The 17072-nt window shown below is 34.5% G+C and overlaps 1 protein-coding gene across 1 annotated transcript; it reads left to right on the top strand.

The window, feature by feature from the left end:
* Window positions 1-14221: 14221 nt before the first annotated feature.
* On the top strand, window positions 14222-15520 carry LOC139871477 (putative RING-H2 finger protein ATL12). Its single transcript, XM_071859184.1, has one exon. It carries the CDS (start codon window positions 14222-14224, stop codon window positions 15518-15520), a length of 1299 nt encoding a protein of 432 aa, XP_071715285.1.
* Window positions 15521-17072: the final 1552 nt, after the last annotated feature.

Here is a 17072-nt window from a genome sequence, read left to right as displayed (position 1 = left end):
TGAGAAAAGAGAGACTTGAAGCCGAGCAATCCAAATTTTTGGATATGTTTAAACAGATAAATGTAAATCTTCCTTTCATTGATGTAATTTCAGGAATGCCTAGATATGCTAAATTTCTGAAAGATCTAATCACAAATAGAAAGAAAATGGAAGAACTCTCGGCTGTTACTATGAATGCTAATTGTTCAGCAGTGCTATTGAATAAAATACCAGAAAAATTATCTGATCCAGGAAGTTTCACAATTCCATGTTTTCTGGGTAGTCTTAGTTCAATAGAAGCATTGGCAGACTTAGGTGCTAGTATAAATCTAATGCCGTATTCACTATACGCTAAACTAGACCTTGGAGAATTGAAACCAACACGAATAAGCATACAACTAGCCGATAGATCAGTAAAATATCCTAGAGGGATAATGGAGAATATGCTAGTTAAAGTTGGTACTTTAGTATTTCCAGTAGATTTTGTTATTCCGGACATGGAAGAAGATTCTCGAGTACCTCTCATATTAGGAAAACCATTCTTAAACACGGCTAAAGCAATGATAGACGTGTTCGGTGAGAAACTGACCCTAAGTATAGAGGACGAGAGTGTTACCTTTTCTGTGGATAGAGCAATGCAACAACCGTAATCTGCGGATGATACATGTTATTATATTCAAACTATAGATTCACATGCAGAATTGTTAGAAGAATTTCCAGAATTACAAGGAACAGGAGAATGTTCTTTAGGAGAAGGAACTGAACCAATTGATGAAACTAAAATGTTAGCTACACTTATGGCTAATGGATATGAACCAACAACAGAAGAAATTCAAATACTAAAAGAAGAAGACAGATATCGATACAAATCATTGATAGAAGAACCACCGACATTAGAGTTAAAGCCACTTCCAAACCATTTGAAATATGCTTATTAACATGGTGAATCTGAATTACCTGTAATAATATCGTCTTCTCTTACTGAAAATGAAAAATCTCAACTCATTTCTGTGTTAAAAGCTCATAAACCAGCTATTGCATGGAAGATTCATGATATTAAGGGAATAAGTCCTTCGTATTACACACATAAAATCCTTATGGAAGAAGGTCATAAAACGTATGTGCAACGTCAACGAAGACTAAATCCTAATATGCAAGATGTTGTTAAGAAAGAAATTATTAAACTGCTAGATGCAGGTTTAATTTATCCAATCTCTGATAGTCCATGGGTAAGCCCAGTTCAATGCGTACCTAAGAAGGGTGGCATGACTATCATTACAAATGAAAAAAATGAGCTTATTCCTACTAGGACTGTAACAGGATGGCGTGTTTGTATTGATTATAGAAAATTAAATGACGCCACCAGAAAAGATCACTTTCCCTTACCTTTTATTGATCAAATGTTGGAAAGATTAGCCGGAAATAGTTACTATTGTTTTCTTGATGGTTTTTCCGGATATTTTCAAATTCCAATAGCACCCGAGGACCAAGAGAAAACCACGTTCACGTGCCCTTATGGTACTTTTGCTTACAAACGCATGCCATTTGGACTTTGCAACGCCCCTGTAACCTTTCAAAGGTGCATGATGGCGATTTTTCACGACATGATAGAAGAATGCATGGCAGTTTTCATGGATGACTTTTCAGTCTTCGGTGATACATTTGAATCATGTCTAGTTAATCTTGACCGAATGCTTATTAGATGCGAACAATCAAATCTATTTCTTAATTGGGAGAAATGCCATTTCATGGTTAAAGAAGGCATCGTTCTTGGTCATAAAATTTCAAAGGAAGGAATTGAAGTGGATAGAGCTAAAGTAGATGTAATTGCTAAACTTCCACATCCCACCAATGTTAGAGGAGTTAAGAGTATTCTAGGTCATGCCGGTTTTTACCGACGTTTCATAAAAGATTTTTCTAAAATTGCCACTCCTATGAAAAAACTCCTAGAAAAGGATGCTCCATTCATCTTTTCAAATGAATGCATCAAATCTTTTAATATACTTAAAGAAAAACTCACTAATGCGCCGATCATGATAACTCCAAATTGGAATCTACCATTTGAACTCATGTGCGATGCAAGTGATTTTGCAATGGGAGCCGTTTTAGGACAAAGGATTGAAAAATGATTTCAACCTATATATTATGCTAGTAAGACGTTACAAGGAGCACAAACGAATTACATAACTACTGAAAAATAACTCCTTGCTATTGTCTTTGCTTTTGACAAATTTCGTTCATATCTCGTTCTAGCTAAAACGGTGGTCTATACCGACCATTCTGCTCTTAGATACCTATTTTCAAAACAAGATGCCAAACCAAGATTAATCCGTTGGATCTTACTCTTACAAGAGTTTGATATTGAAATCCGAGATAAAAAGGGAGCAGAAAATCTCGCCGCTGATCATCTTTCTCGTCTTGAAAATCCCGAATTAGAAGTTCTAAATGAATCGGCCATACAAGACAACTTTCCTGATGAATATCTATTGAAGATAGATTATAATGAAATTCCATGGTTTGCAGACTATGCAAACTACTTAGTATGTGGATTCCTTGAAAAAGGGTTGTCGTACCAAAAACGAAAGAAATTCTTTAGTGATATAAAACACTATTTCTGGGAAGATCCACATTTGTTTAAAAGTTGTCCCGATGGAATAATACGCCGATGTGTATTCGGAGATGAAGCTAGTAAAATCTTAAACCATTGTCACACAGGACCAACAGGAGGGCATCATGGGCCTCAACTTACATCAAGAAAAGTTTACGATGCTGGATTCTATTGGCCTACAATTTTCAAAGACGCACACCTTCTTTGCAAATCCTGTGATGCTTGTCAAAGGGCCGGAAAGATAAGTCAACGTGATGAAACAAAATGTCATTCAAGTATGTGAAGTATTTAACATTTGGGGTATTGACTTTATGGGTCCATTTCCAAAATCTCATAATAGTCTCTACATTCTCGTTGCCATTGATTATGTATCTAAATGGGCGGAAGCACAAGCTCTCCCAACTAACGATGCACGAGTTGTAGTCAACTTTTTAAAACGTCTTTTTGCAAGGTTTGGAACATCGAAAGCTTTAATAAGTGATAGGGGTACTCATTTTTGTAATAATCAACTTGAAAAAGTTCTCAAAAGATATGGAGTAACTCATAAAATCTCCACCGCTTATCATCCACAAACAAGTGGACAAGTTGAAAATACCAACCGAGCTTTGAAACATATTTTAGAGAAAACCGTAGGATCAAATCCGAAGAAATGGTCCATTAAATTGGAGGATACACTCTGGACTTTTAGAACAGCCTATAAAACTTCAATTGGTACCACACCTTTTAAACTCGTTTACTGAAAAGCATGTCATCTTCTAGTAGAAATTGAACACAAAGCATTTTGGGCTTTAAAGACATGTAATCTTGATTTACATGAAGCCGGACGTCTACGGTTAAGTCAATTAAATGAATTAGAAGAATTAAGACATGAAGCATACGAAAATTCGTTAATCTATAAAGAAAGAACGAAGAAATGGCATGATAAAAGAATCAGAAGTTCAAAAGAATTCAAAGAAGGAGACAGAGTTCTTCTTTTCAATTCACGATTCAAGCTATTTCCTGGAAAATTGAAATCAAGATGGTCTGGACCATTCATAGTCAAAAGAGTTTTCCCATACGGAATAATAGAGTTAATAAATTCAAATGGGATTGAATTTAAGGTTAATGGTCACAGAGTTAAACATTACATACATGGTCCGATGGAAGTTGACAACGAAGTTAATCACAATTTCAACGCCACAGCTAACTAAGTGTGGGGAAGTTTGAATCTTTAAAGGATAATATGTATTTCTGTTAGAGTTAGATTTTCTGTTTTCGTGTAGTTCTCAAGAATGGAATCCGAATGGTCTTTCCCTGGCAGACCCTAAAGAACTAGTCTTCTCCCCCCCATTCTGAATTTTTATTTTTTTTAGGTTTTACGAGATGAAGACTTCCTGTGAACTAAACCATGGTCTAATGCTACACGCTTTGATCACTAAATGTAATAATGACACCTTTCCAAGTGAAATAGTATCATTAATCAGAGGTAAATTGGACGGAGTAAGAAAAGAATCCAGGAACGAAAATAATAAGTTACAATTTGGTAAAGGAAAATCAAAATCAGCAGCGAAAAGAAGAGCACGACACCTTGAAAGATGTCACAAATGCGGAAAATGGTCACACGAAGGAAAATGTTCGACGAATCAGACATATTCCAATACCGAATTCGTTACTTTATGCAGAGATGGACCGTTCATATGTTTCGAAGAAAAAACGTTGAATGCTCGAAGTTACGCCTATGTAGCTATGGAAAACTAATTAGTCCGACTATCTTATGAGTGGGCTAGAGCAGGTCACTAAGAATTCTATTTCACAGGTAAGTTTGTACAGTTTTCAGTTTTTATTTTTATTTTTATTTTTAACCTTTTGATAATAAACGTTGAATCGTTCGCTATAAAGTATTAAATTGGTATTCAATAAAATTAGGTATGCGTAACCGAAATTATTGATATCATACAAAAATTTATTACATCACTGCGAAATTTACCGTTTATTCTTAAGGTATAAATATCTTTAATCAATCAACCCAAAATATTTCAAAAATTCGTCAGGAGTAAAACTAGGTAATATAGCCGAAATTACTTTACCGAAAAGGGGCGTATATTTTTGATAATATTTGATTGATTAAAGTGGGATAAAAGACCAAAAAGATTTTTAATTTTATTTTTACTTTGTTTTTAAAATTAATATTAAATTAATATTGTAAACCTTTTAAAATTAATATATTTAAAATTGTAAATATTTGAAAAATTAATATTTTTAATATAAGTTTGTATGTATAAAAACAAAAATATAATAAAAGTTTGGTGTGACTTTTCAATTTTCATAATATGAATTTTTAATTTTATGCATTTTAAATTTAAGTTTGGTGTGAATTTAAAAACAAAAATTTACTTTATTTCATTAAGTTAAAAATTTGATATTTAAAATTCGTCGTGAGTAGAAAACTAGGTCGTTGAACCGAAATTGCTTTACCCAAGGGAGGGACGAGAACTTTTATTATCATTATTTTTAATCTTATTGAATTAAAGTATGCCAAAAACAATAAATAAAAAAAAACCCAAAAATCTTTGCTTTTAAAACAAACGCCAATATGTTTGGAAACTTTGGTAAAATTTAATCAATTTTCTACGCTAATCACCCTCAATAATTTAAATTGTTACTGATTTCTTGCAAATGAGGGTATTGCAAGATCTTAAGTGTGGGAAGGGGTTAAATTCTTTCGGATTTTTAACATTTTAAACTTAAACACTTGGTTACCATTAAAAATACTAGTAACGCAGTAGTTGTATTAGAATCTAGTGCTCTCTGATAATAAAGAACAGCCCTAGTCTTATATACTGACTACCCAATTCTAGTAAAATTTTTCAAAATTTTCAATTAAATGAATTCAAAATCATGTTTATACATATTTATGAACGATAAAACTAGGTGTTAACACCGAAATTATTGTTACCTCAGAAAGGACATAAATTGAGAAACAAACCAAAATGTTAGAATTCATTCAAAATGGAATAGAGGACAATAAAAAGACAAAGAAAGGAAAATAAAAGCCAAGTGTGGGAAAAATTTACCAAGTTATTTAAAATATAAGTCACATATTTTTGTAACAAATAACTGAAGATACTTTTGCTTTGGATTAAACTAAACAGTTTTACCCAATTTACTGTAATACATTTAAAAGAAAGATGGATCTACATAATGAATCAATTTCATCATTAAAAGGAAGTAAAGTCTTTCGAAAAAGAAACGCGCTTCTTGATTTAGGTCATGAAGTTGTCGTCCAGACCAGCTGTAGGTTGACGAAAAATCTAGAAAAGTCATCTCTAAAATCAGCAGGAAATCCACGGACCTCAGCATCAAACAGGGTCGCCAAGTGGTCAGACTTATCCTAACCATGAGAGGATCTGTCTCGTAAAATGGGGAGGACGCCGTGCAAATTAGATGGATAAGACTAATGAATCAGATCCCCAGAAAGGATAATCTCCTTAAAGATAAAAAAAATCAGCTTTTAAGCCTGATATTACTCAATCCTAGAGATTGACCTTAAAGATTGAGAATTATAAACTCATGGAATTCGATGATATCTAAACTCGAGCTTGAACGAGAAAATATTTTGATAAAAATTACAAACCGATTTGTTTTCTGAAAACCCATTTTCAATGCGTTCATTACCATTGAACGTAAAATCCTAGAAATTTACCTGGAATTCATTAGGTCACCTGAACCAAATCGGGTGTCAACCGTAAGAACGGTGGTTGCATAGCATGGTCAAGGACAGGACCTTATGCCAGACCGGAAAATTATAAGGGTGAGCTTTACTATTTCTCCTACCAAGGATAGTAATTGCATCCGACACGTTATAGACCATAATTAAAAGCATGTCAGGGGATATTGCCTTAACAGTTGCTTGTTCAACGCTTTCCTTTACAACCGGACGGTAGTTTACCGAAAGGTAATATACGGAGCAAGTATACTGGACGTGTTGCTTTCCCAATACAAGGTTAGTAAGTGGGTGACACAAAATCGCAAGTTTTGAGCTAAAATTTTCAAATATGAAACCCACCAAACCCACAAATATAATTTGCAAACACCGGTGAAGGGTTATTCCGGAAAACCTATCTAGGGTAAAAGCTAGATTTAATTTTCAAAAGATCAAATGTTTTCATAAAGATCCAATTTCCTTAAGGATCTAAATTTTTATAGTCATGTGGGACTGTAAACCACATCGTTACTACCATTGTTCATACCGCCGTATAGAAATCACTGATGTACAAAGTGTGAAGAATAAAGAAGTGATTCTAGTATTTTTATTTCAAGACTATATTGCTTGAGGACAAGCAACGCTCAAGTGTGGGAATATTTGATAATGCTAAAAACGAACATATATTTCATAGCATTATTCCTCAAGAAAGACAAGCTTTTAGTTGCAATTGTTCTATTTACAAGTGATATTCGTTTAAATAATAAAAGGTGAAGACAAAAGACAAATTCGACGAATTGAAGACGCAAACGACCAAAAAGCTCAAAAGTACAAAATACAATCAAAGTGGTTCCAATTATTGATGAGAAACGTCTCAAAATTACAAAAGTACAAGACGCAAAATGCAAAGTACAAGGTATTAAATTGTACGCAAGGACGTTCGAAAAATCGGAACCGGGACCAAAGTCAACTCTAAACGCTTGACGCAACGGACTAAAAATTATGAGTCAATTATGCACATGAATATAATATATAATTAATTCTTAAAATTAATATATATATTATATTATATATAAAACGTCGACAAATAAGAAAACAAAGAATTGTGAGCTGTTACCTACCACCATGCGATCGCATGGCCTGGAGGCACAAAAGCCATGCGATCGCATGGCCCTGAAATCCAGGCCTGGTCCTATAAAGTTCGCAAGTTTTGGACGAAATTAATCATCTTTTTCTTCTTTCTCTCATACGTAAACATATATATATATATATATATATATATATATATATATATATATATATATATATATATATATATATATATTTATATTTATATTTTAATTTTAATTTTAAATTCTAATAATAAGGGTATGTTAGCGAATGTTGTAAGGGTGTAAGTCGAAATTCTGTCCGTGTAACGCTACGCTATTTTTAATCACTGTAAGTTATGGTTAATGTTATTTTTAATTTAATGTCTCGTAGCTAAGTTATTATTATGTCTATTTAATGCCGAAGTAATCATGATGTTAGACTAAATATTAAAATTGGGTAATTGGGCTTTGTACCATAATTGGGGTTTGGACAAAAGAACGACACTTGTGGAAATCAGACTATGGGCTATTAATGGGTTTTATATTAACTAAACGATACCTCGTTAATTTAATATATAGACTTATAATTTGACGTGTTTATATATAACCACATACGCTTGACTGGGTACGGTGGGCGGGATATCTATAAATACCAATAATTGTTCATTTTACCGGACACGGAACTGGATTAATAGTTAATAGACTTGTTGAAACAGGGGTGGATTACATTCAAGGGTAATTGGTGTAATTGTTAACAAAGTAGTAAAACCTTGGTTTACACGCAGTCGATAACCTAGTGTATTCATTAAACAAAGTATTAAAACCTTGTTACAATTCGAATTCCCAATTAGTTGGAATATTTGACTTCGGGAATAAGAATAATTTGACGAAGACTTTCGCACTTTATATTTATGACTGATGGACTATTATGGACAAATCCGTATGGACATATCCAATAATCCAGGACAAAGGATAATTAACCCATGGAAATAAACTAAAAATCAACACGTCAACCATCATGATTACGGAAGTTTAAATAAGCATAATTCCTTTATTTCATATTTAGTTTCCTTTATATTATATTTAATTACACTTTTAATTATCGTACTTTTTAATTATCGCACTTTTATTTATCGCAATTTCATTATCGTTATTTATTTTACGCTTTAAATTAAGTCTTTTATTTATTTAATATTTTACATTAGGTTTTAACTGCGATTAAAGTTTTAAAATCGACAAACCGGTCATTAAACGGTAAAAATCCCCTTTTTATAATAATAATATTACTTATATATATTTGTATTTTTATAAGTTAAACTAATATAGCGTTAAGCTTTGTTTAAGTGTATCCCTGTAGACGAACCGGACTTACTAAAAACTATACTACTGTACGATTAGGTACACTGCATATAAGTGTTGTAGCAAGGTTTAGGTATATCCATTCTATAAATAAATAAATATCTTGTGTAAAATTGTATCGTATTTAATAGTATTTCGTTATAAAAATAATACTATTTCCTAGTACACCTCGCACACATCAACAACATCTAAAGGTTTCTTTGACTCAACTACCTTACCAGAACTCTCAACAGGTGTTTCCTTAGGCTTACCATATCCTGGTTCTACAACTGGACCCTTACATTTCTCAACCGGTTTGTTAATATACTCACCTAAAAGTGGTGGGGCAACCTGGTTATAACCTAAACCTTGCTGTTTAGGATGATTCAAAGTCTGTTTCACATAAGACATCCTCTGCCAATTGTCAATTCGAGCTTTCTCAGACTCGTATTTCAACTTAAAGGAATCCTTTTCTGTCTTAAGAGTCTCTATCTATCCCAAATACATAGTAATCACTTTTCCATCATCTATAACAGTTGATTTTAAGTGACCTACCTGATTCTTTAAAGACTTAATCACATCAACATAGTCTTTCTGTTTATTAAGATAGAAAAGCGCATCATCATAGTTCTTTTTATTCGTCTGATTCTCTACACTTAGGTTCTTAAGTTCAATTCTAAGCTTAGGACAAGTCTCACATGTTATAGATATCGCATTAAGCTTAGTGATAACACATTCAAGCCTCTCAATTTCCTGTTCATAACCAATGCATTTAGAACAATTAGAGACTGAGTCATTACATACATTATCATTACCGGACGTGTTAGCCATGAATGCATAGTCATTTCTTCCAACCTGAGAATCTGCATCTGATTCTGATTCTGACTCTGAGCTCGTACTATCCGAGTAATCAGCCTCATAACCTCCTTTACCCTCACCTTGATCTGAACAAACTGGACTCTGAACCGTAACAATCTTCTCATCACCACTCTTAAGATCACAGTTGAGCAAATGTTCCAGCTCTTTCCTGAACCAAGTACCAACATGACAACTCATCCCTTCTTCTTCATCAGACGAGTCAGTAGTAAACTCAAGATCCAATAAGTCCTGAGTTTTGCGAAACTTATCATACAACCTATCTTTAATCCTCTTCCTGAAGCAGAATTTCATAAGCTCTTCTGCTCTCTTCAACCTAGCATCACATTTGCACACATAGCATGTGCAATTCGGATTACCCTTACCAGTACAACCTGCATTTTTCTGAACAATTCTTCCCTCTTTAATTTCTGCTTCGCTTTTACCTACAAACACAACGTTAGCTTTCCGTGTATCTACCGAGATGGACCAGTCACAAACTTCATCAGCATACATTGTAGTCAAAGCCTTAGATTGAACAGAACCCGAAGATTCTTTCTCTACAATTACATGTTGTGGAGTAACTGAGATGGTTGTCTGGTGAAAAGGATCACGAAAACCAGGCTTGGGTGGTCTCGTGCAAGTTTTCTTAAAGTGACCATATTCATCACAATTGTAGCACCTAACCTTTGACATATCAAAAACAAACTTCGAATCTCGATTTAAACTCAACGATCTTTGTCCTGTTCTCTTCAAGTACTTTCTAGCACGTCTCACAATGCTACCCATACAGTAGAGTATATCCATTCTCTCAAGCTCGTCCTCATCAATCTGATCATAGTCTTTATTTTCAAGATGACTATTAAGCACTTGTCTACCAATCATATCGATGTATGAGTTAACAACAATAGCTGCCAATGCCATATCTTCCTGAATAGATTCGCGAGATCTCTTCTTGATATTCTCAGTTTGAAACACAAGAGTCTGAGTCTGAGTCTGAGTCTGAGTCTGTTGAATCGGAGAATCTTCAATCATCTTAATTGTAGAATTCTGAGCTTGTAATTTAGCATTAAAGTAGCCGGACTGAGATGATGGTGCAGACATTTATGAAGCATTGGCTGTTATGTATGCTGTCTGTAGTGGAGCATGAGTACCAGAAGATGAAGCTAAAGTTGATGCAGCAGCAGCTACAGAACCAAGTCTCTTTCTCTTTGCTTCATCCTGAATGTCCTTCTCCATTAACTTCGAAGTAAAAGCTGTTAGTGTCAACGGACGACCTGATGAACTGTACCTGTTCTGAATCTTTTCTATCTCATGATCCCACTTTTCTGGAAGACCATCTTTCAACACCCTTACTGCCTTTTCATCAGGCACCTCAATCCCATAATCTGTCATCTCTGCAACTAATAACCGATATCTCTCCAAAGTTTATCCTAGAGATTCTGATGGAAGAGCTGCAAACACTCTCCACTCATCCTTCAAAACCTTACCCTTAGTCGCACGATAAGTAGCTGTACCTTCTGTTGCAGATTGAAGAGCCAACCAGATAGTATAGGAAGTTTTGTTTCGGTTCTTAAATTGCTGAAAAATCTTCTTTGACAAAGCTTGTGTAAACTGAGCATAACATCTACACTCAAGATTGTACTCTTCATGCTCTGTAGGACTAAACTGTGAAGTTTCTTTAGGTTCACCATCTGCTCCGCATGGCCATACATACGAATTCTCAATACATTTCTAAAGTCTAGAATCGACATCGTTTAAGTAAATAACAAACCTAACTTTCCAGTCCAAGAAGTTCTTAAGATTGTCAAGTCTAGGTACTTTATTTGATGAACCAGATTCACTTTCATTCAGTAATAGTTTTTGTAGTCCATGTGCAATTACTAACGCACTGTATTCATTCATCATTTGTTCGTTTGTGTCAGACATTTTAATTAATTGAGTATTAAACGTAAGATTAAATATGAGCTGTTTAAAGTCACACGGTCGATTGTCCTTGACACACGGTCGATTGTCCTTGACACACGGTCGATTGAATAAGACACACGGTCGTGTGTATGACTCACACGGTCGATTGTCTGACTAAATTTTGGCAGCACTTCGTTACAAGCTGAGCCTTGGGTATTACTAACTCACACGGCCGATTATCTATCTCCCACGGTCAGTTGACTATCTCACACGGTAGAGTGACTAACTCACACGGCCGACTGACTTTAGGAAACTAACACGGCTCTGGTAAAACTCACACGGTCGGTTGAACTACTCACACGGTCGAGCTAAGGACTCACTCGGTCGGTTGTCAGGACACACACGGCCGAGTGTGTTCTTGACAGGAGCAGGTCGACTATTAGGGTTTTCTAGACAAAAATCGATTTTGCAATCGATTAGGGATGAAAAACACAAAACCAACACGTAAAAAATAATAGTGATAACTCCATAAACACCTTTTGACAATAAAAACCCCAACAATAACGCAGAAAAGCAGATTAATTGACTAAAAACCCAAAAAAACCAAAAACACCAATTTTGACCCAAAAAACGATTTGATCAAGCAAAACCAGAGACTCCAGCTCTGATACCACTTTGTAGACGTTTATTCTTAGGATCTGTAACATCCGTGTTACATCCGTCCCACATCGGTTGGAAAGGGGAACGAAGCATGCCTTATAAGGGTGTGGAGACCTTTCCTAGCATGACGCGTTTTGGGACCACAAGCGCAGCAGATCCCATGAGAACTCTGCAGTTAAGCGTGCTCAGGCGAGAGCACTACCAGGATGGGTGACCTCCTGGGAAAGTGCTCATCGTGTTTGGTCACCAAGAAAAATCTGTGCGCCTATGGGCAAAGCGGACAATATCATGCTACGGGGAACGTGTTACCTGGGATGTTACAGATGGTATCAGAGCCAGGCCCCGGACCAAACGTGCATAGCGAGGATGTTGTGTCCCATTAGGGGGGAAGATTGTAACATCCGTGTTACATCCGTTCCACATCGGTTGGAAAGGGGAACGAAGCATGCCTTATAAGGGTGTGGAGACCTTTCCTAGCATGACGCGTTTTGGGACCACAAGCGCAGCAGATCCTATGAGAACTCTGCAGTTAAGCGTGCTCAGGCGAGAGCACTACCAGGATGGGTGACCTCCTGGGAAAGTGCTCATCGTGTTTGGTCGCCAAGAAAAATCCGTGCGCCTATGGGCAAAGCGGACAATATCATGCTACGGGGAACGTGTTACCTGGGATGTTACAGGATCTTAGGTCGCTTGCAATCTATCTTAGAGGCGGAATACACTAGAATAAGGTTAAACTGAGATATGAGTCATTTTGGGATCGAATAGATCAAACCTAGAGCCAAAAACTAGATTAGATCGACACCTAGACGATATATTTCGGTGGTATATGGTGTTAGGGTTCTCTGGAGACGAAAACTTACGACTTAGGGTAAATGGGACGAGGAGTCTTAAACAATTAGGCTAAAACCCGTATATATACTGCCTACCAGACACACTCGGTCGATTGTGTCCCTCAGTCGGTCGACTGAGTAGGACAGTCGGTCGAGTGTGTACACACACTCGGTCGACTGTCTGAGCAGTTTAACTTATTGATCATTTAACAAGTTAAGTACGCACAAACATAAATATAATCAATAGTCTCGAGTAAACATTATTACATAACCGAAATGTGTTAAACATAAAGACAAACAACGGCTGGGGATTCATGCACCAACAAAAGCAACACGTTACTTCTCTATATGTACATGTTGAAAAATATGACTTGACCATCAATAAATTATATACTTGTATACTCCAATATTTTATAGTATGATTTCTTGGGACCATGGCATCTAATTAAGGCTGATTAAGTCCAATTTAAGTAACCTCCTTAATGCAAAACAAGTTTTAACTTTCCATATGTTTGTTGGGAGCCAATGTGCTTCTTTATAGCAGTTTTTCTTACTTTAAAAAAAAAAAAAAAAAAAAAAATTTGTTTTGATCATTTTTAGGACTTTTGATATAGCAAGCATATCACGAAAATTAATAAGGATTTAAAGAGAATGAATAGTTTTAATGACTAAATAAACTTATACTCGTAATAAGTTATAACGTGACAACCAACCCACTTGAGGTTGCCAATTGTTTATGGTTAGTTATTAAACAGCTTTAATTTATTAAATTCTAATTGGCTCAACAGCATGGTATTTGGTGTCACTTGGTTCTAAAATCAAAGTTAGTAGGTAAGTTTGTACGTCATAACTATATATTATAACTATTACTATTAATTAATATTAATATTTAGATTAATATTTAATAATAACCTATATCTATGTGTTTTTTTTTTTTTTTTTTTTTTTTTTTTTATTAACAAAAATTAATTTTAAAACTATGTAACTACGTAGTTAAACCGAATATCTTGAGAGGGTGGGAGAAAATAAAAATTAAAGTTTGAAAAGTAATCAAAAGTGTAATGATACATATATGCCGCCGTTCATCAACACACCGAAAGGTTTACATATGGTTACTGGTCAGATGCTTACTCAATTCAAAAATTAAAATTTAAAAATTAAAATTTTTGGTGTCTTAAGAATTAACAAGTCTATTATCTATAAATCTATAAAGTAAACTAAAACCAATGTCAAAACACTTTACCCCCTTTGTAGTTTGTACAAAGAAGCCATGAACTTCCCGGTGAACACGTTACCGGAGTTTATTAAAATTCCGGCGATAACCCAACAAAAGAAACGTGTGCATATCATCATATTTGTCATCATTTTCATCATCATCTCTTCTAATTTAATAAAAGCGCAACCTTTATCGTCGCCAGACTCTCAAGATTCTGTCACTAATTTCCAACCAAGTTTAGCTGTTGTAATCGGAGTTCTTGCTATAATGTTTTCATTAACTCTTTTACTTTTGGTTTATGCAAAATGTTGTCACAGACCATCTTCTCTTATGCTATTAGATCAAGAGATATTAGGTGGGTTACCGGGATCGGTTTCTAGGCTTTCCGGTATCGATAAAACAGTGATTGAATCGCTTCCTTTTTTTCGGTTTTCAACTTTAAAAGGTTGGAGAAATGGTTTGGAATGTTCTATTTGTTTGTCCAAATTTGAAGATGTTGAGATTCTTAGATTATTGCCAAAATGTAAACATGCTTTTCATATTGATTGTGTTGATCAATGGCTAGAAAAACACTCGGGTTGTCCACTCTGTAGGTGTAAAGTAAGTGAAGAGGATGCAACCCTTTTCGCGCATTCAGATAGTTTTCGGTTTTTGAGTAACCAATCGGATGGGGGCCGTGAAGGTTCAAACTTGGAGCTATTTATTGAAAGAGAAGGATCCAAGAGATTTGGAAGTCGAAGAAGTTTTCGTAAGATTGAAGATGAAAATGATCAAGAAATTATCTTGGATGATCAAGAAACTTTGCATAAGTTTAATCATAGGATCATAATATTGGATTATGAACATGATTTAATAGGGAAGAATAGATGGAGTAATTTGAGTGGTTCTGATCTTTTATATTTGAATTCCGAGATGATTACTTCTTTGTCAAGCAATTATCTTGATCATCGCGATGATCAAGAAATGGTTGCTTCTATATCAAGCAACAAACTTGATTGTTACCCTTCTCTCAAAAAGTTCGAAAATGGTCATAAAAGTGACCATGATCATCAGGCGATCAAAATAAAAGAAGAAATCAAACGAAAAAGAGAATTCGAGAAGAAAATCAAGAAATTCCCCGGTGAAGATTCTTCGATTGAGCTGAAATCCGCTAAACTTGATCAAAAAAGATCGATGTCGGAAATCATTGTTCATCCTAGATTGCTTGGTGTTGATCAATCAAGTAACAATGAAGCTAATTTGGGTGAGCCTAGTACTAAAGAAGAGAGATTAAAGAGATTATGGCTACCAATTGTGGGAAGAACTGTTCAATGGTTTGCTAATAGAAATCAAAATATCAAAAGAATAACATGAAATCCCAAGTTTAAGTTAGATTTATCAATTGATTTACTTCTAATTTCTAAGTTTTCATGTTGTCATAAGTTATTAAAGAAAATGATTACATACCTTTTTGTAGAAATTTATTTAGGATTTAGACTTAACTAATAACCCTAATTAACTATATTTAGTAAGATTGTATTAAGTCGTTGTATATACTGTTAACCAACTTACTCCGTAAATAATTGCATGTTTGTTATCTGTATTTCCCTGAGAAGCATATTTAACGTGCTTAAACTGATTTATTGTCATCTACTCATCTATATAAGCTATTGATTAGTTTACACAAAACTAAAATATTGCTTACCAAATATTTGAATCATTTGAGCCAATAGTTAGTAGAAAATAAGATGAATCAAGTCAATGAAAATTGCGATTATTAAAAGATGGCCGGCGATGACTAAATCTCTAAGCATTTTTTTTTTTAATGTTTATTTAAAAGGAAGTTGTAAATTAATATCTTAATGATAATAAGTATAACTAGACTTTAAGAGCCCGTGCATTGCACGGTTGGCTCTATTATGTTAAGGGTTAGTACATTAGGTGTTGATGATTGTATGTAAAAGAACTAAAGCACAAAAAGATAAAACAAAATACAAATTACAAAATCAAAGCAAAGGCTGGAACGTTACCAAGTCGAACATATTCCACTGACCTATTGTTGGTAAAACCTCTGATTGACACCCTGATTGGTGATACTTGAATTGAACCTGTGAAAATTTTTAGAGTGTCACGAACACATAGAAAGTAACAATAAGCGGAATACAAATAAAAAGCTTATTATAGGTGAAGGTGGAAGCACTCGCGCTTCGAATGAAGTAAATTGCTGCCTGACCTGCGAACTTAAATCTTTCTTCAGAAGTTTATCTTGGTTATACTTGTTCCTTTTTAGCACCTATAACCACCAAAATTTACAAAAGAATGATAGTAACAGTTTAAAAGATCTGAAAATAATAAAATTTACCCATTTTGATCCAAGCCCGTGCTAAACATCCAATAGTCACCTTTGAATATATCCAATATTCTGAAATGTTAATTAGACAACAATATAAAAACTGAAAAGATAATTGTAATTTCCATGTGAATTGTGCAATTCAGGAAATTTTTTATTTATTTCTAATGGATCACTTGCATTACAAATAACTACTCCATGTAAATTTTTGAAAAGTAAACAGGTCAAAAAGAATTAATGTGTACATAAATGTACTTTTATAGCATAAGACCTCCTAAATTATCTCACCCATAAAAGCCATATATTTAAAGTGGTCATTTGGAGCCAAACATAAAAATGTAGAAATGTTTCTCATTTATACCTATTCAAGTTGATGAACAAAGACCACATATACCATGTCTCTTTTATTAGTTAAGTTCACTTTGTTAAATGGTTGCAATAAAGTAATATGTTCGCCAAATGTTATTAATACCGAGTTATGCAGAGTTACAGTTGTTGACTGATCATAAAGAGCTACAAAACTGAGAATTAAGCAGCATCGTAAGTATAGTAAAAGAATAGTACTTACATAGGATA

This window comes from Rutidosis leptorrhynchoides, chromosome 10, assembly GCF_046630445.1.
Source record: "Rutidosis leptorrhynchoides isolate AG116_Rl617_1_P2 chromosome 10, CSIRO_AGI_Rlap_v1, whole genome shotgun sequence".
Classification (NCBI taxonomy): domain Eukaryota; kingdom Viridiplantae; phylum Streptophyta; class Magnoliopsida; order Asterales; family Asteraceae; genus Rutidosis; species Rutidosis leptorrhynchoides.
Note: the sequence above shows the minus strand (reverse complement) of the source record. Positions and strands in the feature narration are given on the sequence as shown.

Excerpts from the sequence above, each read along its gene's own strand:
- LOC139871477 (XM_071859184.1), top strand. The coding sequence starts at position 14,222 with ATGAACTTCCCGGTGAACACGTTACCGGAGTTTATTAAAATTCCGGCG.